Source organism: Balaenoptera musculus, chromosome 12, assembly GCF_009873245.2.
Source record: "Balaenoptera musculus isolate JJ_BM4_2016_0621 chromosome 12, mBalMus1.pri.v3, whole genome shotgun sequence".
In the NCBI taxonomy this organism is placed as follows: Eukaryota; Metazoa; Chordata; class Mammalia; order Artiodactyla; family Balaenopteridae; genus Balaenoptera; species Balaenoptera musculus.
The window spans coordinates 57,808,422-57,833,238 of NC_045796.1; the positions used below are offsets into that span (position 1 = coordinate 57,808,422).

Below are 24,817 nucleotides of genomic sequence, written 5' to 3' on the forward strand. Positions count from 1 at the left end.
TTCCACTGCCCATCCAAAAAGCTATGGCTACACATAGCTAAGTATCTGCAAATATCTGATGATATAGGTCAAGCGGTGCATACAAACACCTATACAAAACCTGACATGAGTCATAGAGGGTGATTTCATAGGGATTAATCTCATTGAGTAGGAAGAACATCAAAGTATGTAATTAAATAGATAAGTATTTAATCGTCTTTATTTATGTGGCTTTTGGATACTATAAGTCTTCCATATTGTACTGAATTACTTTTTTTAAGTTTATATTGGGTTGGCCAAAAAGTTCGTTTGGGTTTTTCCATAACATCGTATGGAAAAACCCCGAACGAACTTTTTGACCAGTCCAATATTTACTTGTAGAAAAGTTTACTCACATCAATAATAATTACAGTAATTAAGAGAGACATAATTAAATCAGAAGGTATTCAGATGGGAATAGAAAGACTGTGACGGGACTTGAAATTCTATAAGGTATACACTAAAGCAACTGGTAAGTTTGGGTCTAGAAAGTCAATAGTTATTGGAAACATGAAACTCATCTTTAAATAATTGACGATCTGGCCTGTGAAAGAGGCTAAAGTTTGTTTCATTTGACTGGAAAAGGAAGAATTAGGGCAAATGTTTAGAAGTTTCTCACAAATTTTGATACAATTTAAGGGAAGTAAGAAATGTTCAAAAGTGGAAGTCTGCTCCAAGAGGCAATGGTTTGTATATCCCTGCAAATATTTAAGTATGACTAAGGAGAAATGTTATTGGGATTTAGGGATCAATTAGGTGTTCAGATTTAATCCCTCAAAAATAGTTTGTGATTCTACTGTGTAAATTTTTCTGATATTTTCCTTCAGAGATTTTGCCACATAAAATACAATGTGATGGATGGATTCTTAAGCATAGAGATATTTAATAAATAAATTTTAGTTGGAAAAAAAAAGTTTACACTTTCTTCAAAAATTCAATATGATATAAATAAATAATTTTTGAATATATAGATTCTTACTTTTAAAATAATGATTGGAATTCTAAATCAGTAGAAAGGTTAGAGCCTAAAGTTTTTCACTCACACAGATTTTAATTCACATACATTGAAAATAAAAGATCTTCCTTCTCCAGATTTTTGACAAGTCACAAATCAAGAAAGTTAAAAACCACTATATTAGTTTACATAGAACTTTTTGAAGTGTGTTTCAAATAAGAAATAGAGTTTTCAGGTATCAGAGGAGTCATTTAAAAGCAATGTATGATTCAAATAATAATTCAAGCTCTAATGCATCAAAGTTTATTTATGGAGCAAAACAGTATTATCTACTAAAAGTATAAGATCATATATCAGTGAAAATGTTTACATTTAAACATTTAACTTATATTTTTGCCTTGGAAAAATTAATTTAAAAAAATTTTAAGAATGCCCAAATTTATTATTTGTTATTTTGTAATTAGTCATAAATATCAGTATTATATATATATTTATTGAGGCCCCATAAGATTCAAAAACTATGTTAGATTTCCCCTTTATATTATCTTTTTATATATTGCTGTGCCCTCCAACCAGCAACAGGTCGACAAGCAAGAGCTTCACAAGACAAGTTCCAAACCACAACATCCACCCTTTTAAACGACTAACAAAGAAATTTATTCATACACTTATTTGAGCTTTTTCAGCTTCAGGCCAAAGTCACTTAAGGAACTGGATTCACAATGGATTTTTAATGGGTGACAAAATTTGTAAATCCTTTTTAATATTTTGAAAACGAAATGAGTTTACCACCTCATAATTTTGCTAAGATATTCCCAAGATAGTAAGCTGTTTGTTGCTAGAACAATCTAGTCCACTTTTTTTTTTATGTTGCTACTTTGAAGTCACCATTAAGAAATCTATTAATATTTTATTTATACTGTACTCATATTCCATATTCTTTGGTCTAAATTATTTCATTTGAGACAGAGCTTCTTCTTCCTAATGGAAATAATCATGAACTATGTCAATATTCGAATGCACTTGTCTTGCAGTTAATGACTTATTTTGCAATTATGATGACAAATGTAGTACTTCACAATAACCTTTACCCTTTTTTTCAGCGTTCAAAACCTTTCATCACCCTGACATGGTTCTGAAATGTGGAAACTTATTTTTATTCATAAAGATATGAATTCAAAGGGCAAGCAGAACATAGGTTTTGATAAACACAAGTAAGCTGGGGGAAAAGAAGGATACTTTCATCTCAAGAAATATTGTACCTTATTAACTGCCATTAATATTAATGAGTTTAGAAGAAATCTGTACCAAGTTAGAATTATAAATAATTATGTACATTTTTATGAATGTAAGGTAGCCAATAAAACAATATTAGCATTACAGAAAAGCAAACATTGTTTTAAAAAATATCAATTTAGAACAAATGCTTTCTAAGTCCACTCCTTTGAGAAAATCTACTTTATGAAATTTAATTTCTGCTACATGAATGCTAAATATGCAAAAGAAAAGATCACCTACTTAGACAAAGTAAGCCTATAAAAACATCTCTCAAAATATATTTATTACTGAAACTGTTTGGTTAAAATAATGCCTCAATAATAGTTTCTCTATTACCTTCCTTCATATATGCATTAAATTCATATTCCAGAAAATTATATTTCTATTCTTATATTTAAAACATAGTTTTACAAAATAATAAAATAAATAAAATTCATAAGGTATTTTTATTATTTCTTCATATAATCCGGTTTTCATATCATTAGTCATTTATTTTCAGTCACAAAAAGAAACATCAAGTGGTTAAAAAATGGGCATAGACTATACACAAATGAAAGGTTGTTCAAATTTTTCCAATTAAGGTTAGACTGACTTTCTGAAGTCACTTGGAACCACAGAACTTTCAAGGTAGTCAGAAAATTGAGACCACAGTAATAGAGTGGAATTGACACATAATGCAAATAAAAATGTAAAAATTGATTGTAAAACTTCGTAAAATCCACAGATGGTATTGTTTTATTTTAGAAAGTTCTTAAAATAGGAATAGTTTAGTAGCAAAACAAAAGGATTAATGGGGAAAAAAAAATTTCACTATCCCAAACTTCATTGCATTTCATGTTATAAGCAATTATTTTTTCAGTAGGTAATCATATCACTTTACCTTCCCTGATAAAATTTATGTGCAGTTTGAAAAGAAACATTTGCATGAAAATATTCCTAATGACTTATTAATTACTTTTGGGATTAAGAAATCTCTTAAGAATAGCTGAAAATTTGAATTCCAGAAAACATACTGTTAAATATCTATCAATTACCTTTCTTGGATGCTTCAAAACTGTCATAGAGGTTTATCTTCTGGGTGTCATAGGTTAGGGTGGTATTGGGCAACAAGGTTCTGTTTCTGTTGATTGTGTTCACAGCAAATCTGAATGCAAGCTCCTCAGCTCCCATTGGGCCAGATTCCACATATTCAAAAATACCACCTGGCAAAGAAAAAAAATAATCACACAGTTCTTACAAGATAGAGAAAATCTGGGAAGGTTTCTGTACTTTTATGTATGTATTTGTGCACTTATGTGTGTGTGTGTGTTTGAGTGATTTGTCTAAGTGCATGGAGTTTGTGCTTACATTTTCTATGAATTTGAATATTTGGGATGTGCCCTTTAAGATAAATCCACACTGGCAAAATTTCTTTGATATTGCTACCAAAATTTACCATGATTTGAATATGATTTTGCCTTTTTATTTAGTAATTGCTTATTTTAGGGCCTAGGTATACATAGATCTTGCCTTAAGTACTGAACATTAACCCTCAAAATTTTGCACACAGTTAGAAAATAATCAATCCTCTATATTGATATAAAGCTATAAAGTTAGCACTGGGAAAACTGGATTAAATTTGTCTCTATTAATTCAGAAATCAGAATTCTTTAGCATAATTTTTATGGCACTTACCATGTTAAAAGCCCAAAATACTTATTCACTTGCAAATTCCAGCATCTTACTTGCAAGAATAAAGGACGAAGTAGCATTTCTCTATTTGTTTTACTCTAAATCCTTTTTCAAAAACCACTTGACATTTTTGAAAGATAACTCCCAAACAGTGCAAATCCCTTAGTCAGTGAATAACACTGCAGCATATAATTTTGGCCATACAATGTAGACTATAATTTAAAGACACGTCCTTTCCATTTGTCACCTTCCACCAGCTGTGCCTCAGTCCAGTTCCCTCATTCGTGTCCCAGCCTTGACATCATCTCTCTCTTTTCAGTTATAAGTGACCTAACTGGGACCTTTGTCTCCAACAGAATCTCTTCCTTATTGTTGCTTTGGTGAATGGAATGAAAAAGGGAGCACCTGATAGCTGACACCCTCCAACCTCTGTCCTTAGGAAACCAGAACATTAAAATTAAAGAACATTTATTTTTCTCCCTTTCAAATTTCACACCATGTGCTCTCAGCACCGTCATTCACATATTAAACTCCCTTGAATAGGGCATTTCCACAGCTTGCAATCCATACCTCATCAAAAATCTTTTGACACATGAATGTCAGGTGACTATACTATCAGCAAACTACCTATTCTAAATTAGTAAGAAGTCATGGTATAGTAATAATTCCCCTAAATGTGAAGAATTAGGACTCAGAAGATACCACAGTGATTGGAAAAATTTATATTCAGGAAGCATTGGAAATTTGTCATTTTACACGGTATTAGTTAGAAATATTTCTCTTACTTTTTCAACTAATTTGATGGTGTAGTTACAGAACAATCAACTGTGTGAAACTGTACTCCAAATGTGTTTAAAATCTTTGGTGACTTACGCTAAGCAGAAGGATATTAAGTATTTACATGCCTAATGGGTGTCAAGAACAAAATTAGATGTCATATATGTGGAGGAGAACAGTGGTACGAGCATGGACTCTGAAGCCAAACTGGGTTCCCATTCTGGCTCTGCCACTTGTAACCCAGGTGAATTAGCACAGTTGCTTCAATCCTCAGTCTGAGTTTCTTCATCTCTAAAAAAGGGATGATAATGGAGGCTACTGCATAGAGTTGTTGTAAAGGGCAAATGTTATCTCATAACAAGTCACTTAGAATCAGTGGCTGCCATAGAGCAAACATTCCATCAGAGTTTAAGGTTTCACTAAATCTTCAAAGCAACCCCAAGTAGTAAAATTTTACAGGAAACAATACTTTGGCCAAAGATCATGCAGCTTATCAAGTGATAGAGCCAACATTAGAATCTGTTCATGCCTGACTCCAAAGCCCTTGCCTATTCCACTACAAATTAGTAGTTTTCTTCAAAATTTCATTCAGGCAAAATACACAGAAATTCCTAAAATGTGAGATATGATGACTTTAATAATAATATGTAATCAGAATTGTAAGATCTTATATATGGAACAGAAAAATAATTGAGTAATTGGAAAGTACTTCTTAACCTTAATTAGGAATACAGAATCAATTTTAGAAATGCAAATCTGAAGTTATTTCTTCATGGTAAAATAAAATGGAAAAACTATATCTACTTTCCTTAGTTCAAATTTTAATTTGAATGTGGTATAAATACAAAATAAGGATACAGAAATGGTCAACACATGATGATAGCAGGTTAAAACTTTCTTATCCTTCACCTCTCTTCAAAATAACAACCTACTTTGAAAATTATGTGTCAGAGTCTTCTAAAATTGAAAATACACCAACCCTGTGACCCAAAATTTCACTCCAGGATATATACCCAAGAAAAATGTGTATACATATTCATCAGAAAACATATACAAGAATATTCATAGCAGCATGGAATAAATGCATCAGTGAACAACTACATTCAACAGTAAGAGATGAATCTTACAAACGAAATGCTGAAAGGAGTCAGACACAAGGGAATATTGCTGTATGATTTCATTTTTTAAAAAGTTCCAAAAATGGTGTTGGGTGTAGGTGCAGGGAGGGTGAATGATGGGCTTCTGGGAGCTGGTGGTATTCTGTTTCTTATCCTAGTTGCTTGGATATATATTATTAAGGCTTTACACTATGGTTTGTGTATTTTGGTTTATATAGATCATCCTTTAATAAAATTTTACATTAAAAGGCAATTGCATAAAAGTGCTAAGGCTTTTCTAAGTTTGATAACAGAAGCAGTAAAAATAAGGGCAATACTGCTGAATGTAATTTGAATATTTGAAAAAATTCATAATCAAACTCATTAAAATGATTAAAGGAATATGAAGAAAATATGTGAAAGTATGTTAACTAAATACAAACATAATATATTAGAAAAAAAGGTTGGTATTTTCAATATAAAATAATATTAACAAGAAATATAATCACTCCAATGGAAAAAGTGGCAAAGAAAATGAATAGATAATAAATATTACATGCAAATAATCAATGAAGACATGAAAATGTGCAAATATAGAAAAAAGAAAGATTAAAACAATGAGATGGAATTTTTACAGATCAAAATTATGGAGGTATGAGAAAAAGTACAGTTGAAAAGGAAAATAAATTGATACAAACTTTCTTGAAAACTTTTTGTTAATCTATCAAGCTTTACAAATATCATACACTTGAATCTGCTAATTCTACTTAATAGGATATAACCTTAAGAAAACTGTGGGCGATTTAGCTACAAGGGTGCTCACTTTGTTCATAGGAACAATGTGATTAGAAATACTCTAAATATCCAATGGGAGGGGATTATTTACATAACTATGGTACATTTAATTAATAAAATACTCTGCATGTAGCCATTTTTATTCTATAGAGGGTATCTGATGACAAAACATGCTTTACAAGAAGTTACAATTTGCACTTATGCTTAACAAAGTATTACGTGTGGTTCATTTTAGATGATAGGCATTTGATTAATTTTCTTGTGTCTGTTTTAAATAGTTAACAATGAACCTGTGTTAACCTTACAACTTTAAAAAAAAATGAATAAAATATGTTTTAAAATGAAGCTAGAATATTAAGGGATAGCAGAAAACAGGAGAGTAACCAGAGATAGTATGAAATTTCAGGATGTTTATTCATTTGTTTCTTTTCTAATGAGAAAGACAACATATTTATATGATGGGGGAAAGAACCAACAGAAAGAGAAAGTTAAAAGACAGAAAAGAGAGGGGATAACTCATGAGTTATAACTCCTCAAGAGCCAAAGAGGATCAAATCCAAAGCATGGGAAGTAGGCTAAGCCTTGGATAGGAGGACACCTTACTTACTCAAGCCATGAGGCAATTCTCTGTAATCTGTTGATGTGAAGATGAGCAGAGAACTGAGAAAGTACATATTTCAGTTCTTTTCTTTATGAAGTAGAAAATAAAAGTTTATGCATTTGATTCTCTGAGGAAGAAATCAGCTATTTTTATTCTAAAAGTATATCTTTGGTTTTAAAACTTCCTAATAAAAAATTGAAAGGCGAAGCATTTTTTCCATCCGTTCTTAGACCTGCAAAAGGGTAGTTGTTCACATGATTTTGAACAGGGCTTATTCTCTTACCTTGAGAAATAATATTTATTTTGTGCTATGTACCTCCTATACAAGGTGTTTGCTTCTAGACTTATTCTTTTTATTATGAAGTGTCAGAATTGTATGTAGCATTTCATAAGCATGTGGTACATGAAGACAGAATTGCTACCCTAAGGAGTTCACAAAAACATGTTTGGTGGATAAAATACATTTCAGGGTAATAAAGAACATAGAAGAACTATATGATCCTAAAGCAGCATCTTAGTAATCTATAATTAAGTGTTTCCAGAGACTTGTACCAAGATTCACACAGTTTCACATTTTCAAGAAACTAGAGACCACTTTCTCATTATCATCACATTCCCTAGTTCCTATTGGATACAAGCAAAATTTCACTGCTTTCTTATACTTACCTTTGGTTTTCTGAAATTAAAAAAAAAATCATATAAGATAATCATTCTCACAATTTTATTTTTGTTTGGTTTAATTGTTTTGTCTCATTGTTTGTTTTAATTTAGGAAAGGCCATCGCATCTCACATAACCTCTGTATCAAGCGATAAGCCTGCAATTCTTTCTCCAAGCTTATAGTAAAAGTTAATAGTTTTCATCATTCTATAAGAGGCTTGTTAGAGAAAAAAGAGAGAAACAGAATAGAATAGTCTTCTTTTCCATAAGCAGAGTTGCCCCACTTTGTTTAGCAGATACAGAATCCCAAATGGCAAGGAATCCCTCATTTACACAGAACTCACAGCACTGCAACTTTCCCTATCACAGGCTCTGATTCACAAAAGAACAGCATTACCCAAGACTTGAAATAAAAGATTTATATTAGTCAACTGCTAAAGCCTATCCATATTTTTTTATCTTTTAAGTCCATTTTAACTACTACTGAGGATTGTATGACTCATAAACCTGTGATGGATGTGCCAACCAATCTCACGTCTAACTTCTAAGACTGTTCAAACAGGTCCTATCATAAAGTAGGTACAATCAGTGTCTTACAGACATTCAGTTCAATAAAGGAATCGATGTTGTGAATGATACATCATCTGTTATCCTCTCAGAAGATATGCTGTTTCTTTCAATCAACTGTTATAATAACCTTATTTTCTATCTAAACAAATGCAAAAGATGTCCGCCTCATTTTAATTTTCTACAAATCCTTATCCAAAGGATAAAATCATCTCTTTCTTTCTCTCTCTCCACTATGTGAGGACACAGAGGGAAGGCAGCCGTCTGCAAGCCAGGAAAACAACCTTGCCAGAAACTAAATGCTTCAGACCTTGATCTTGGACTTCCCAGCCTCCAGAACTTTTGGTAAAATAATGTTGGCCTCATCTAAGTCAAGGAGTTGCAAGTCCAAGAAGAGGCTGGTCAGATGAATAGAAACCCAGCTTGCTGTTCAACAACTTTAATAAGATTGGTCCTTAAGAGTCTTCCTTGGGTGCTGGCTGGATCAGTTCCTGAGTAGCTGCAGCTTGAGGAATCTTCCACTGGAAGCGGCATCACATCAAAGGTAGAAGGATCCTGTCCTGCATGCCCCAGATCTCACCTTTCCAAAGTTCCAGAGAGAATGACCAGCGTCTATATCATCACAGCACCAACCCCTAAGCCCCCAAAGTTTAAAAGACACAATAACATCCCAGAGCCAAAGGCAACCACTGGAACAGCCTTCCCTCTGAGCCCCAGTACTCTTTGGTCCAGAGCTGCAAAGTTAAGTGCCTACACTGGAGATTCAGTAAGAGCTGGTGAGGACTGAAGAGCACTCACCCCATCAAAAGGGAAGTTCAACTTTTTAAAATGCTCTGCTGACTAAACTCATCAGAATACACCCACTAGACCACTAGTGAGCACTGCAGCAGATGAACGTGCTTCCCTAGGAAAAGCCTAGACCCCTCATGTTACCGTGGTAGAATTTTTGCTGTCACACACAGCCACTACCTGGGGGAAATACGAGATGGAAGACAGAAGACAGATGCTCCAATGCTTTCCCTGGGTGCTAATAAATTCGTCCCTACTAGCCAGACCATCTCATTTAAGAGCTTAAAATGTTGTTAGAAGAAATGTCCCCAGTGGTTAATTTCACACACAAATTAGCACAACCTGCAGAGGGGGTAGAGGAAATCTACCACCCACACAGGCTTCCTTTCTCAGAAACACTTTCCAAAGAACACTTCCATGACAGGCCAAAATTTAGAAGTATATGATCGTGGCACAACCAGGCCCATAACATTCAGGTTCATTCATATATCCCTTTAGAGAGCCCCTCTGACCCCAGCACAAATGGCATCTCACCACTGAGGGTGGTCTTTGTCCAGGGATACAGCCTCTACAGGATTACAGGCAACTTTGAGCAAAATTCAGAGCCTGGCATGGTGTGAAATGCCCAAGCCACAGCCACGGATGAACAACAAAAACAGGAACAAAAAAAAAAGATAAAATCATCATGTTTCTTTATTAATATCAATGGTCATTTAAAAAATGCCCTGGATATTAAATGACATTAGGGAATTATTTGTTTCTTTTTTCTCCTTAGGAAAAATAATGATATCTTTTATGTAAGAAAATATCCTTGTTCTTAGGAGATCCATGATGAAGTGCTTAGGTGTAAGGCATCACAGAAACAAAGATGGAAAAACGTTAACAACTGTTTAATCAAAGTGGTGAGTATAGGAATATTCATTTCATTTGAATTTTTCTGTATATTTAATAATTTCATAATAAAGTTTGGGGGAAAAAGAAAAAGGACAGGATAAAATAAAACTCCTATACTTATCATTTTGTTATTGCTGCATGTTTTTAACAGATGTCTCAAAAAGACCATTAAATCAATCTGCAAATATTTATAAAAATACTCACTATGTATTAATACTAAAATTGTATTATTATTGTAAATGTAAAGGATACAGGAGTCTAAGAATGACACAATCAATTAATTATCTCATCTACCCATCCTTTGGATATTCAGATTGCTTCTAATACTACTGATACATATGGGTCTCTTAGGAATGGCAAACCTGCTGCTATCTAAAACTTCCTTCTTCTCTGGAAGAGTTCTAGCACAAAGTTCTTCCATCTATTAATCCATCATTTGCTCCCTGAAGCTTCTAACCATTTGCTCTGATTAGAATAAATTTAAGCCGAGTTTTCACGTGATCATCTTCCAGAATTTGAAAACAGATACCAAGTTCCTACTATACTTCCTTTTATCCAGGTTAAAACTTTTAAATCTTTTGTTTGACACATGACTATTCTGATCCATTCATTTCTCTAGTTATTTTTTTCTCTGAACATACTCCAGTGTATCACAGGTCAATGTGAGTCCATTTCTTAATCATATTCCAAGTGGGTTCAAGCAAAGCAAATTATAATAGGACTGCCAGCTCCCTAAGTTAATGTAGTATACATTGTATAAAGAGTGTGGTTTTTTTTTAAGAATACAATATCATACTGCTGATTCATCTTAAGCTTGCATTAAAACAGTTTGTGATGTACTATTTTTTTTTTATTTTCATGTGTCCCTGATTAATATCATCTATTTATAGTTGGTTTAATTTTCTAATTAATACTATTTGGATTTTGATTCTATCAACTCTTTATTAATATTAATTTATTCAGTTTCTAGTGTACCAAGGCAAGTTATTAATACTACGGAGATATATGAAATGTGTTTATTTTCCCTTTGCCTTTAGGTCATATTCAGTCCAAGTCAGTGGTAAAAATGTGGAGCAATAGAGAGTTAAAGACAAAGACTCAGGTCATAATCCCATGGATACCTCTACTGGAAGCTTTCCCTATTGTTAAACTAGCTAATGATCTTCTTAATTATTTTAGCTAAAAGTTCACAGTTCTCCATCACTTCTACAGAAACATCACTGTACACTTTTCACAGGCTTTACTTGACTAAGTCAGAGGCACTTTGCCTTCCACACTGTAATCCTGCCTCTCCACTGGATCTTCTACAGAACCCTCCACCAACTCTGGCTTTTTTCAATAGTTTCTCCACACTGCAACCAGAGTAATATTTCTAAAATACAACTTTAATCTTGTTATTTATTTTCTAAAACCTTTCAGTAACTGCCTAATTTTTAAGCTTAATGTTAATTACCAAGTTCTTCATAATCTATCTTCTGCCTTCCTCTCTAGGCTCTTTTCTTACTACTCCCACTTCCTCAGTGTTACAGCCAAATAAAACTACCTACCTTTCTCTGAGTGAACCAAGGTCAAATGCCTCCATTCTTTCCAAATGCTGTTCCTCTGCCCAGAAACCTAGTTGCTACCTACACATACACACATGTGAACACACACACACACAAACACACGAACGTACACATATGCATACCTACACACATATACATACACATTAACACATTTTTGCAACCTTCTTTCTCTCCTAATGCATTGTGAGTCTTTGGCATAGTCCCCTATTCTGGGGAGACATTCCTTACTGGCCCTAACTCTAACTTGACTAATTTGTAATCTCTGATTTACATTCCCTCAGTTCCAGATCACTTTCAAACACTATAATGCATACTCCAGCAACTGAAGTTTAAGAAAGTTAAATCAGTCACTATTTGCAGATGACATGATACTATATATAGAAAACCCTAAAGTCTCCACCAAAAAGCTATTAGAATTAATAAATGAATTCAGTAAAATTGAATGATACAATATTAATATACAGAAATCTGTTGTCTTTCTACACACTAATAATGAACTATCAGAAAGAGAAATTAAGGAAGCAATCTCATTTACAATCACATCAAAAAGAATAAAATACATAAGAATAAACTTAACCCAGGAGATAAAAAAATGTATACTCTGAAAACTATAAAACATTGATGAAGGAATTTGAAAATGATACAAAGAAAGGAAAGATATCCCATGCTCTTGGATTGGAAAGATTCATATTGTTAAAATGCCCATACTACTCAGAGCAATCTACAGATTTAATGCAATCCCTATCAAAATAGGGACATTTTGATAGGGATTGCATTACCCTTGACATTTTTCACAGAACTAGAACAAATAATCCCAAAATTTATATGGAACCACAAAGACCCCCAAATTGCCAAATCAAGCTTGAGAAAAAAAACAAAGCTGGAGGTATCACACTCTCTGACTTCAGACTAAACTACAAAGCGACAGTAATCAAAACAGTACGTCAGTAGCACAAAAACAGACATATAGATCAATGGAACAGAATAGAGAGCCCGGAAATAAACCCATGCACTTATGGTCAATTAATCTACAACAAAAGAAGAAAGAATATACAACAGAGAAAAGATAGTCTCTTCAATAAGTGGTGCTGGGAAAACTGAGCAGCTATATGTAAAAGAATGAGATTAGAACATTTCCTCACACAATATACAAAAATAAACTCAAAATTGATTAAAGACCTAAATGTAAGACGTAAAACCATAAAACTCCTAGAAGAGAACATAGAGACACTTTGACATAAATCGTAGCAATATTTTTTGGGATCTGTCTTTCCTAAGGCAAAAGAAATAAAGGCAAAAATTAAAAAAAAGAAGGGGGGACCTAAAAAACGTAAAAGTTTTGCACAGCAAAGGAAACCATCAACAAAACAAAAAGACAACCTACTGAATGGGAGAAAATATTTACAAATGATATGACCAATAAGGGGTTAACACTCAAAATATATAAACAGCTCATACAACTTAATATAAAAAAAAAAGAACCCAATTAAAAATGGGCAGGAGGTCTCAACAGTCATTTTTCCAGAAAAGAGACACAGATGGCCAACAGGCACATGAAAAGATACTCAACATTGTTAATCATAAGGGAAATGCAAATCAAAACCACAATGAGATATCACCTCACACCTGCCAGAATGGCTATCATCAAAAAGAACACAAATAACAAATGTTGGTGAGGATGTGGAGAAAAGGAAACCCTCGTACACTGTTGGTGGTATTTTAAATTGGTGTAGGCACTATGGAAAACAGTATGGAGGTTCTTCAAAAAACTAAAAATAAAACTACCATATGATCCAGTAATTCCACTCCTAGGTATTTCACTGAAGAAAACAAAAATACTAATTTTAAAAGGCACAATCAGCCTAATGTTCATAGCAGCATTATTTACAACAGGCAAGATATGGAAGCAACCTAAATGTCCATCAATAGATGAATGAATAAAGAAGGTGTGAGATATATATATATATATAGGAATATTACCCGATCATAAAAAAAGAATAAAATTCTTCCATTTGTGACAACATGGATGAATCTAGAGAGTATTATGCTTAGTGAAGTAATTCAGACAGAGAAAGACAAATACTCTATGTTCTCAATTATATGTGGTATCTAAAAACATAAAACAAATGAATGTATATAATGAAACAGGAACAGACTCACAGGTATAGAGAACAAACTAGTGGTTACCAGTGGGGAGAGGGAAGGGGGGAGGAACAAGACTGGGATATGGGATTAAGAGACACAAACTACCATGTTAAATAGATAAGCAACAAGGATATATTGTAGAGCACAAGGATATATAGACATTATTTAGTAATAACCCTAAATGGAATATAATCTATAAAAATGTTCAATCACTATTTTGTACACCTGAAACTAATATAATATTGTAAATCAACTATACTTAAATTAAAAAAGAAAGTTAAATCAGTATGAAACATGTTCAAACCCATGCTTACTCTGAAGGATGAAAGCTTCTAACAGTCAACATTCATTAAGAGCATACTTTATATCAGGCATTGTGATAAATATTTTACAAACATAAACAGAACGACATCAAGAAATGTTGAATCACACTTTCTGTCTTCAATGTATTTCCCACTGTTATATTATATTTTAATTCTGAATGCATCTCTGCTATTCAGAATTAAAATATAACATAATTGCTTACCTCCTTTATGTTCCATTGTCTCACAAGGTATTTTAATTTTTAGGCTAAATAACTTACTTTACTGGGTCTAATGTCCTCTATTTTAGCAAGACCTTGGAGCAGGTCCAGTACTTTAACAAGACCTTGGAGCACATCCAGCACCCTGAGAATTTTGCCTAAGGTCAGTTACACAGTCAGGAAGTGATGGATGCTGGATTCAGACACAGGAGACTTCGATCGAGGCTCCAGCTTTTAATCACTATGCTGTACTGCTTCCTGCTGGGTAAGACCGCCACTCTTTACCCTCAACTTCTGGTAGTTTTCACGGCAGCTCTCCTTTTTCTGGATGGTAAACACTTTCAATTTCCTAAAACAGATTCTTAGAGTTTTACATTCATATGAAGTATGACCACTACACTCTGAAATTTATTTTGTGTGAAGTTGGTAGATGCCATCCTGGTAGATGCCATCACGTAAGTGATGCAAGTAGAAAAGAACATGCACACATGGACTTGAATGACTGACATGCCATGGAAAAATGAATAAGTAGGTCACAGCTCCCAAAAAAGGATTGCGTGGAAAGCATATGGTATAATGTATGAATTTTCCAAGAGGAGGAGAAGTGATCCATCTCTACTTCACATTGAGAAACACCCCTCACTTGTTTTTGACTTCCTTGAGTCATGAAGCAATGGGTATTTCTAATTTAATTAAAGGACTGGCTCCAGCATTTTGAGACATTTTTCTAGTGACAATAACATCCTGAATTGTGATGTTACTGGTGTAGTCTCATCCAAGCATACAAATTAGCACCCTTGTCAATATTTCAAGTAAACTAAAAACTATACAAACATGTGACCAATGAAAATTTTGTCTGTGGAATGTCCTGTAATTTTTTGCAGTTTTAGCACTCTGCAGTTCTTTAACTATAGAAGCTATGAAAGCTACTCTTGCATACCACTTTTACATCTGTTATATTCAATTCAACTCAAACTTGTAGTGAGCATTTGGAAAAAGGAAGCTGCTGATAGTCTAGAATAAAGAATATGAGTTAGATGGCTCATAAAAAGTGAAATCAAATTGCAGGAAATAACATCACAGTTCCATTGGACAAAGATTGGTTACGCTCAGGCATGGAAATGTGCTTTCTTATTTTAAAAATAAATAAGCTTTTAACTTTACAAACCTTCTACTGTTTCCAACATATTTTTTGCTAGTGAATGGAAAATAGATGTTGATTTTTTTTTTCCTTCTGCAAATGGACCCTTAAAATCACAGGGAGGACCATGGAGTTACACATTCAAATAATATTAATTTTAAAGTAGATGTATTATATACTGAGAGGAAAATTGGGGAATGGATACTTAAATGTTAGCAATTTAGGACCTAGAAGGAATGCGTACTGATTGGGAAGGCAGATGCTTGAATAATATCGAGCTATAAATAGACCAGATCAAACTGAGATAACAGGGAAGGCAGCTACGTGAATAATCACCATATAAAGAGTATAAATAACACCAACTATTTGAGGGCCAAGAGCACACACTTAATTATATTGATTTTTAAGAAATAGGTCAGCTAAAAGAAAAGGCAAAAGTGATTGAACGACCAAGCCTCTTCACTATCCAGACCAACGTTTTCTCCTCTGCAAAATGAAGGGGCTGGGTGAAATGATCTTGAAGATCAGAGATTCAGAAAACTTTCCTGATTCTAAGATTGCTTAAGAACTGCTCGGTGAATTGAGAAGCAACACTGATTCTGTCAGAAGTTAGGAGCTGGTTAAATGCCAGTCTCTTGCAAGTATGGCACAGCCTCCCTTCCATTTGCAAAAAAAATATTGATTTGAGAAATCCTGCATCCAAATATTACTGAATCCAGTCAATGAAAATATAGATACAAATACATTTTGAGTTTGCAAAGAGCACTTAGGTGTTATGAGGCTAAATTAGAGGTATTAAAATAAACTTCCTTAAGTCTTAATCTAAAAACAGTAATAAAAAAAGATGGCTAGCAAATTGATATTTCAAAAAATCAGCAATCAGTTTAATAGTAATCGTGTAATCCATGAAGCAACCTAAATAGGTAATTTGATATCACATACAAAATAATTTACATTATTTATCTGGACTATAACGTCAAGAAAGTCCTTTCATTCTCCCTTACATATTTATTTTGCAGAGTTTCTTAACAAAAATCTTCTTTATGCTTCTTTATGCTTCTTTATGCTATTAACTGGACTATTGACTAATATGTATGTTATTTTGTGTGTTTATTATTTTGTTTTAAATGAGGGGATTAAAAAATAATAAAGAAAGGAACTGTTTATTTATACCTTTTGTGGAAAGGTTCCTTAAATCCTTAAAAATATTTTGTTTCCCTTTTTAAAATCTGTAGTATTAATCAGATCTAAAGTTTTTGAGATTATTAAAAATTTTTAGGATTCATGTTACCATTAATAAAACGTCATCATCTCTGTTGTGAAGCCCACCTCTCCACAAACTCCCTCAGATAGATTTCAAGCCTCTCATTTGCAATACTTTTTTCACTCCTCTTTTCTAGTACTTCCAACTGCATCGTGTGGCATAACCTTCTATTACCGTACATGGTTCCTCATGTATGGAACTTACTCATCTTTGACCCATTGGACTTAACTCAGTGCTAGGCATTCAGTGTGTGTTTAATAAATGTTTGAAGAATAAACCACTAATGTGGGGAGAGAATATGAGAGAATTGCATTATTAACACAAAATAAATTGAAGGAAATTAAAATCATATTTTTATACAAATATAATATAAAAGAAATATTATAGAAATTGACCACATAGCCATTATTTATTTTCCTTTTCCCAGGCAACTATGAGAATCATCTGGATCAGACTGTGTCCTTTCCTTGGTGATTCTCTTCACACAATCCAGAAAACCTCACTTATTTGCTAAAGCCCTTTATAAATTACAGTCTCATGAATTATTTTTATAATTAGGACAGTCTGTGAAATAGAAGACTATATCTCTAAGGCTAATTGGAATTTATATAAAAATTATAACTTCAGAACTAGGTTCAGTATTCAATAATGGATATTATTTCCTGAGAAATTTAAAAACTGAAAAAATTCAAAGCAGATATGGAAAGAAAATACTGTAAACAATTGTATATCAGGGAAATTGTAAATACGTAAATACAGTGTTAAAGTTACTAAGTTTCTTTTTCCAAAAATCTAACTCAAGAAAGCAGTGTGGAAATTTTAATTGCAGATAATGTGACTAAGCCAGTAGAGATCTAATATAGAAACAATGTACACATATGTGAGTATGCATGCAAAACTGATATACACCCACAAAGACTCATACAAAAGCAGGATCTGAAGAAAATTTAACTAGCTAGCTAATCCAGAGACAAAGTTGGGGAGTAAATGTAGTGGCCTGATAACTGTCAAACAAAGCAGTATGTCACTGACAAAAATGTTTTCACTGACTCTATGTAGATACAGCCTAAACAAGTGTACCTTAAGGTCAAATGAAATGACCCAGTTGTAGATTATGAGGCTTTGTGTGTTCAGAATGGAGAGTGGGTCAAAACATACACACACACACACAGACACACGCGAAACATATTTTTGCTGAAAATTGGTACTACTCCTAAACATACCCTGGAAATGAACTATGGATCTACAATCAAGCAAAGCTTTAAAAAAAAAAAAGTGTCTAAAATTCATAAGTTAGTGAGACGAGCCTGTAAACTCAAGCATTTGCTATAGTTGAATGCCTAGCTCTTAGGTGAGTGTCTGTCACACAGTAGGTGCTCAATAGATATGTCCTGCATTAATATAATTTTATTAACCTGCAGAATCAAGGAATAGTCTTTGAGCAGATAATTCTGCAGGGCAAATTGTATCAGCAGAAAGGCAAATAGCACAGATATTGAAGAGTTAGACAAATTATACCAGAAATTATACATGTTCAAAGATGTTCATAGCAGTATCATTTTTAATAAGGAAATAAACTAGAAACAATCTAAATGTACATCATCTGCAGAGTGGTTCTATATAGTGTTGGAAACCACCAATGGAATAGTGTGCAATCATTAACATCCTTGGGTAGACGTACATTTATTGACATGGAAAAATATTCAGGATATACTGCTAATGAAATAGTAAGTAAAAAATTGGCATGTTTTTAAGAGGCAATATTATGTAATGGTTCAAAATAAGGTCTCTAGAGTCAGCCTTCTTGGGTTCACAGCCCAGTTCAGCCCATTGGAAAAAAATTGCTATGTTATATTGGTATTACCAAGTACTAACTTCATAGGATTGTTGTGAAAATTAAATGAGAGAATAAATTAAAATTCTTACAACGACAGAGATATCTCAAAAAAACTTAGCTATGCCATTTTAGTTATGTCTAAATATTTATCTACAGATACATACATATAAAAAAATACATATGTCTGAAAGGATATATACCAAAACATTAATAGAGAATATCTATGAATAATAGGAATATAGATAATGACTATTTTCTGGACTTCCTGAAATAAAAAGAATTTTTATATATCTGAGATACCTTTGTAGACAGAAACAATTTTTGAGGATGGGGTAATTTAGGATGGAAGATTATACGATTTTAGATTCTTAGGATTGGAAAGAACCCAAGCTAAAGGGAGAACATTTTCAATCACAGGAAATTATCCAAATATAGATTCAGCAAACTTAGCCCATCACTATAGAAATGAACCATTTTATCTCTACAGAACAATGACCTTGAAAGTTGAGCTAGAAAATGACCTGCTTTTAGAAAAGCGATTCCAATCAGGCAGGGACAATGTTGCATCCTCTATATCCCCCAGAACAGCACTTTCCAATATGTGTTTGAGTAGTAAGTAACTCAGTTGAAATTTTCTCCCAAGCCTCAAAAGTACTAAGCAATTCAAAATCAAAATTGTTGCTTTTTAAATTAGAGGACAACTGTAAGCTAAATGGAAAAAAATAAATTAAAAGATATTTAAAAATCAATGCAAAACAAATACAGGAAAAGTAACTTAAAAATCATATTTTAAAATGTCCTCTACTTGTAGCCAAGATGATAATGGGAAAGGTTACATACTTCTCCTGAGATTTGCTATCACGATGTAGTGAAGAGGGTTTGTAAGGAATCAGAAGAATGGGCAGAGGTTCTCTCTCATGTAAGGTGAGCTCGTTATCTGCCACTGAATCCACGGTCTTCTTTAACTAATCATTTTAGGAGAAGGATAATGAAAGTAATATTCATTTTATCAAATTTTACCCCATGGCTCTTGGCTCCTTAGCCCCAGATGACCAAGGACATATGGAACTGATGCTGATTATACACTGAAGGACCTTTGCCAAGAACGTCTTGAGCTTATCCTGACATTATTGGTTACTTTAAGCTGGCACTTTCCTGCAGGCTCTAGAATGCTTAAATTACTACACAAATTGCTATAAAGGTTAACTTAATTGATTCCAAGAAAGACAAATACCTCTCTAGCTGGGCAGCACCCATGTAAGAACAAGAAAAAGCAAATTCTCTTTCTATTTCTGGTAAGTTAAAGGATGACAGGTTTCAGCAACATTTTCAAACATTCTCATTTGCATAAAGCCACAGATCAGAAGAGTGACTTTTAGTACTTTACAAGTCAAAAATCAACTCTCATTCACTGTTCTGTTTATCATAACAGATGTTCTGATCAGCATTCCCAGGTCACCATGTACAGTGTACATGTTTATATAATTACAAGAGAAAAGAGGTTAAAACATTGTGCCTCATCCAATACTGTCAAAATGAACCAGTACAACAATTCACACAGGGGAACAGCAAGAGAGTAAATGCAAGCACTATAAATATACATAAGCCACAACTTAAACTGTTTCCCAGCCCAACATCCAAAAATGGATTCCTCCCAATAGACGTAAAAGAATCAGTATATATCCCTAACTGCCTGGTGTGACCTAGTTGAAGCAGCCTAGAGGCAGAGATGGAATTTCCACTACACTTTTTAGGATCCTGTGAATATGTATTTAGCTTTTGTCAGAGGACAACAAATATCCCATAGTCCTAATCTGAGTAGAAGTGCCATTTGTTTTTCTTCTCACATACCTGTTTGTGATACAGAAAATGTGACAATGAAGTACACTTCAGAGGAAAGAGGGAGAAGGTTATTTATGGACAGATTCACAGAATGAAGATACTAAGAAAATGGTACAAAGATAGTCTTTCTCTAAAGCAGGGACAGATTTTCTTGGGCTGTTAATTTACACTGCCTGCATCTAAATGAACCTTAGTTTTCTCTAGTGTCTACTGTTTAAATTTTATTATTTATCTGCTGTTAAATATATGAGGCTTAATCATACTACATCATGCTTATGTGAAGTGACAGGAAAAATTAAAAAGCATCAAAGTTATGGTAACTTCCAAGCAGGGTAGTGGTTCAGAGCCTGAGATTCTAGTTCTGGCTCAGCCATTAACTAACTCTAAACCTTAAGCAAGTCAATTAAATGTTCTTGGCCTCAGTTTACCTGGTTGTGAACTGAGGACCTTGAAGGACCTGAGTGATGCCAAGGCTGAAGCTGTTCTTTTCATCTACTTAATTCCAGTGCCCAGCACAGTGCTTAGCACAAGGGAGATATTCAGTGACTATTCGTGGCAATGAATGAGTGAATCATGTAATGAAACAGTGAATAAAGGTACCCATAAGATCCTTGTCAACCTAAATTATCCATGACAACATGTCATTAATTTGCATGACAAACAAACTTTCAAAATTAAGTCCTGGTTCTGAGGTGAATGTGCATTTTCTGAATGGGTAATGGTATCGAGAAAGTAATATTACAGCATCACCACCTAAATCCCCTGTCAGTCCAGTCTGAATCATGTACCTGTCTGGAGGAAGCAAAGTTAATATAATGACTTAGCTGAGTCATCCAGTGAGAGCCCAGTAATACAGGTAAAGTTAAAGACCTCATCCATGATCAAATCTCCACTGGTGGTGACTTAATTAACCATTGACCTTATACTGAACAGCAGAAATCATAACTGTGGATTTCTGCCAGCCTGCTGCCTTTCCTATTCATGCCACATCCACTAGAAAATTATTATCTTATCCAAGAATAGGAAGTGAGCTGTACTTTCTAGAAAGAGGTTATGTATTTGAAATAATCCAATTGTTATATTTCTACCTTATGAAATTATTATGCTAAGGAGCTACTGTACAAAATCATTTTCCATGGCTTTTGTTCAAGCTTGGAAGAAAAGGTTAGGAAGAAATAACTCTGATTTCAGCTTATACCAAGGTAATCATGGAAGGTACCTAGTCATCTTGTACTTAGAGGACACCTAAATATCTGCATAAAAAGTGAAAAACCGAGTTAAAAGATTTTTTAATCTTTTACCCAACTTTTTAGCAATTTAAAGAACACTATGTAAGCTTTGTTTTTTTGCTTCTAGAATCTTCCCCAATATGGATAGCTGTTGGAATGAAAATGAAAGAAAGAGAGAAGGAATGGAGGCACAGAGGGAGGGAGAGAGGAAGGAAAGGGAAGGGAAAATAATACAAAAACTAATGACTCCACAGCACTTGATAATGGGTACAGTGTTTTCATAAGCAAGCATAGATTCACTATGGGTGAAGAAAGTATTAATACTGTTCCATTTTTCAGATGAAAAATTAGTTTTGCTCAGAGAAATTGACTTGTTCAAGATCACACAGCATAAAGGTGATACAGTGAGGACTCAAACCCAGGTCTTCTGTTTGCAAACATCAGACCTTTCCATTGTATTTCAGCCACAACATATGCATTTTGTTTAGAGAGAATGCAAGATAGGAATTCATTCAAAAATGTAAATGGTGACGCTTTATGTCTCATAGAATGGTATACAGCCAAAAGGGAAAGGTATAAATCAATGGGATTATTTCATCCAGTAATTATATAAGATTCCAAAAATCTATAACAACGGTGAACCCTTCCCCTTTCACTACATGTATTGTTCTTTTTATTTCTTCAAATTTGTAGGCCTACTTTAAATATCAAGGTCAAGCCACCCACTGTTTTGAGGACGTAGTATGCTTAATTATACCCAGAAAAGGAAGCTATTCAATATTATTTTTTAAATGTTACATATTACCATAAGGAAACTACAATATCATATCTTGAGAAGAGCAGGAAAAAAATGTTCCTCATCAAATAGGTCATTACATATTTAAATAAATTATTCGCTTTTTAAACTATCATTATGTGGATAATTAAGCAATCTTCTTGCCTTCTAACAGCCCTTCAAATAGCATAGTTTATCATCCTTGGGTCTGAAACTTCCCTTTTGCCACTGACTAAAATGAATAAAATGAGTGCTACAAAATTTGGAAAATGTCTATTCTTCTTAAAGGCAATGTTTACTTCTGCTAAACCTTAACAAAACTTAAAACTGTGCCATATATCACTTAATTATACATTGTCTTGCCTTGTTTTTTATTTCTGCCATAATTTTATGTATATTAAACTAGGCTCCCAAGAAACTTCATGGCTCTAGAAAAGCAAGTGGAAGATGTCTGAAAAATTTTAATTGATTTATTGTCAGTTACCAGTAATATCCATTGGATACTACTGCATTATCCACATGCATCTGGTGTAATATTACAATTACACATTACATATTACATTAAGTTTTCACTTCAAAACATTTATATTTTAATTTTATGAATAGAGAGATTCTAAGGCAAGTTTTCAAATGGTAGCTATTAACCTTTTAATGAGAAGCAAGGGCTTCAATCTGGTTTTTAATTTTCTTGGGATAATTTGTAACTAACCTTTTCTACTAACAAAGATACATCCTTAAAAGGATTTCAAGTCCAATTTTAGTATGTTGCTATTATATATTTTCAGAACACTTAGTTATAGACAAATTTTTATACTTTACATAAGCATTATAGAAGTAATTATTATACCTTATGTTTATATTTTATATGACATAGTATCCCCTCACAACTAAAATCCACTCTGAATAGAAACTACAATTGTAAAATTTTTAAAAATGCACGCACACAGTTCTTTTTTCTTATTCTTGGTAATTATAAAAGTAATTATGAACAAGATTGTTGGTCAGATGTGTGAAATTCCTGGTTGTTAAAGCCCCAGCTCATAGCCTCTGCTTTAATGAAATATGTCATACAATGCACAGTTCTCTAATATCATTTAACCTATAAATTGTTCTTCTGACCCTTTCATAACTCAAATAGAGAAAACAAAGAATAGAATTCATTATAAATTCATGGAGCTTCTAAAACATGAAGAGATACTGGTTATAATTCATTCATGAGTTATTTTCAGTTTATGAAGGAAGGTCTTGCCAAAAGAGAGTAAAAGCAAAGCACATTAAATTATAAAATTATATTCAGATTTTGCTGAGCATGGTCTTTAAGTTTCTCTACAAATAATTCCAGCCTCATTCTCATTCCACCCCCAAAATTAAACAACTCTTCTTTCCCATCATGTGAACTTCAGTATCCCAACCAAAAATTCTGCTTTCCAAAATTGTGCCTATGCTATGTTTCTCTCCCACAATGATCTACAAGAACCTGTCTTATCCACAAGCTCATGCTTCTAACCTCTTTTCTCAGATCTGTAACAAAATATCCACTTGCTTCTAAGGTAGCGATGATTAAGCCAGTTAAATCAACTACTCTATCTACTTTGGTTTGATGTGAACACACTGGAATTTGTGAAATTCTGCTCTATTCAATTGACAATGACGAGGTATATGCTGATTATTTGCACTCTTAGGTCTATTTCACATCCATTATTTTTCAGTGAAATGATAAGGTCTTTGAGATTGGAGATTGTGTTATTGATTTGACTTGTGTTAGCCCAAAGGAAGTTAATACATTGAAATAATGCTTTAGACACCTATTATGTAAATGAAAACAATAGTAGAAGGTATTCAACAAGAAGTAGGTTGAGCATTTTGTATAGGAATAACAAAGACGGCAATCTTATTCTGGAAGATAATTTCCTTTGAGTAGGGATTCAACCAATGTGGTGTGAATCACTTAACAATTCAAATAAGTGATAAATTCACATTACTGTTGAACATTCACCTCGGGAGACATATGAAAGCAGGATTGTTCTTTCTGTACTTTCTGTACTGACTGTGTATACTGACTGTATACTGACTGTAAATACTACTGGTTTTCCATTTTCTTCTACAGTTACATAACATCAACAAGGAAGAGTACAGGAACAGTAGCATTCAGAGTTGCTTTGTTCCAATCCTGTCACTGAGACACAAAACCTTCCACAAATCATCTAACTAATGGGCTCAAAATCTTCATGGAAAATGTTAAAATGTAGAGAGATACACTACTGTATTATCTCTAAGTTACCCTCCATCTCTTAAAAAAAAAGAAACCTATCATTCATTGATTCTCCCCCTCTGAGAATCAGTATAATTCAAATTTTTTCAATGAGAGAAAGAATGAAATAATTTGTTTACGAGG

General features: G+C 33.4%; 1 protein-coding gene across 5 annotated transcripts in view; it reads right to left on the reverse strand.

The window, feature by feature from the left end:
- Window positions 1–24,817, reverse strand: part of GRIK2 (glutamate ionotropic receptor kainate type subunit 2) — a 633,079-nt gene that overhangs the window by 382,319 nt on the left and 225,943 nt on the right. For all 5 annotated transcript variants that reach the window (XM_036871504.1, XM_036871501.1, XM_036871502.1 and 2 more), the window contains exon 3: window positions 3,286–3,453. In XM_036871504.1, coding sequence (XP_036727399.1) covers window positions 3,286–3,453 — 168 coding nt within the window. The remainder of the gene's footprint in view (window positions 1–3,285; window positions 3,454–24,817) is intronic.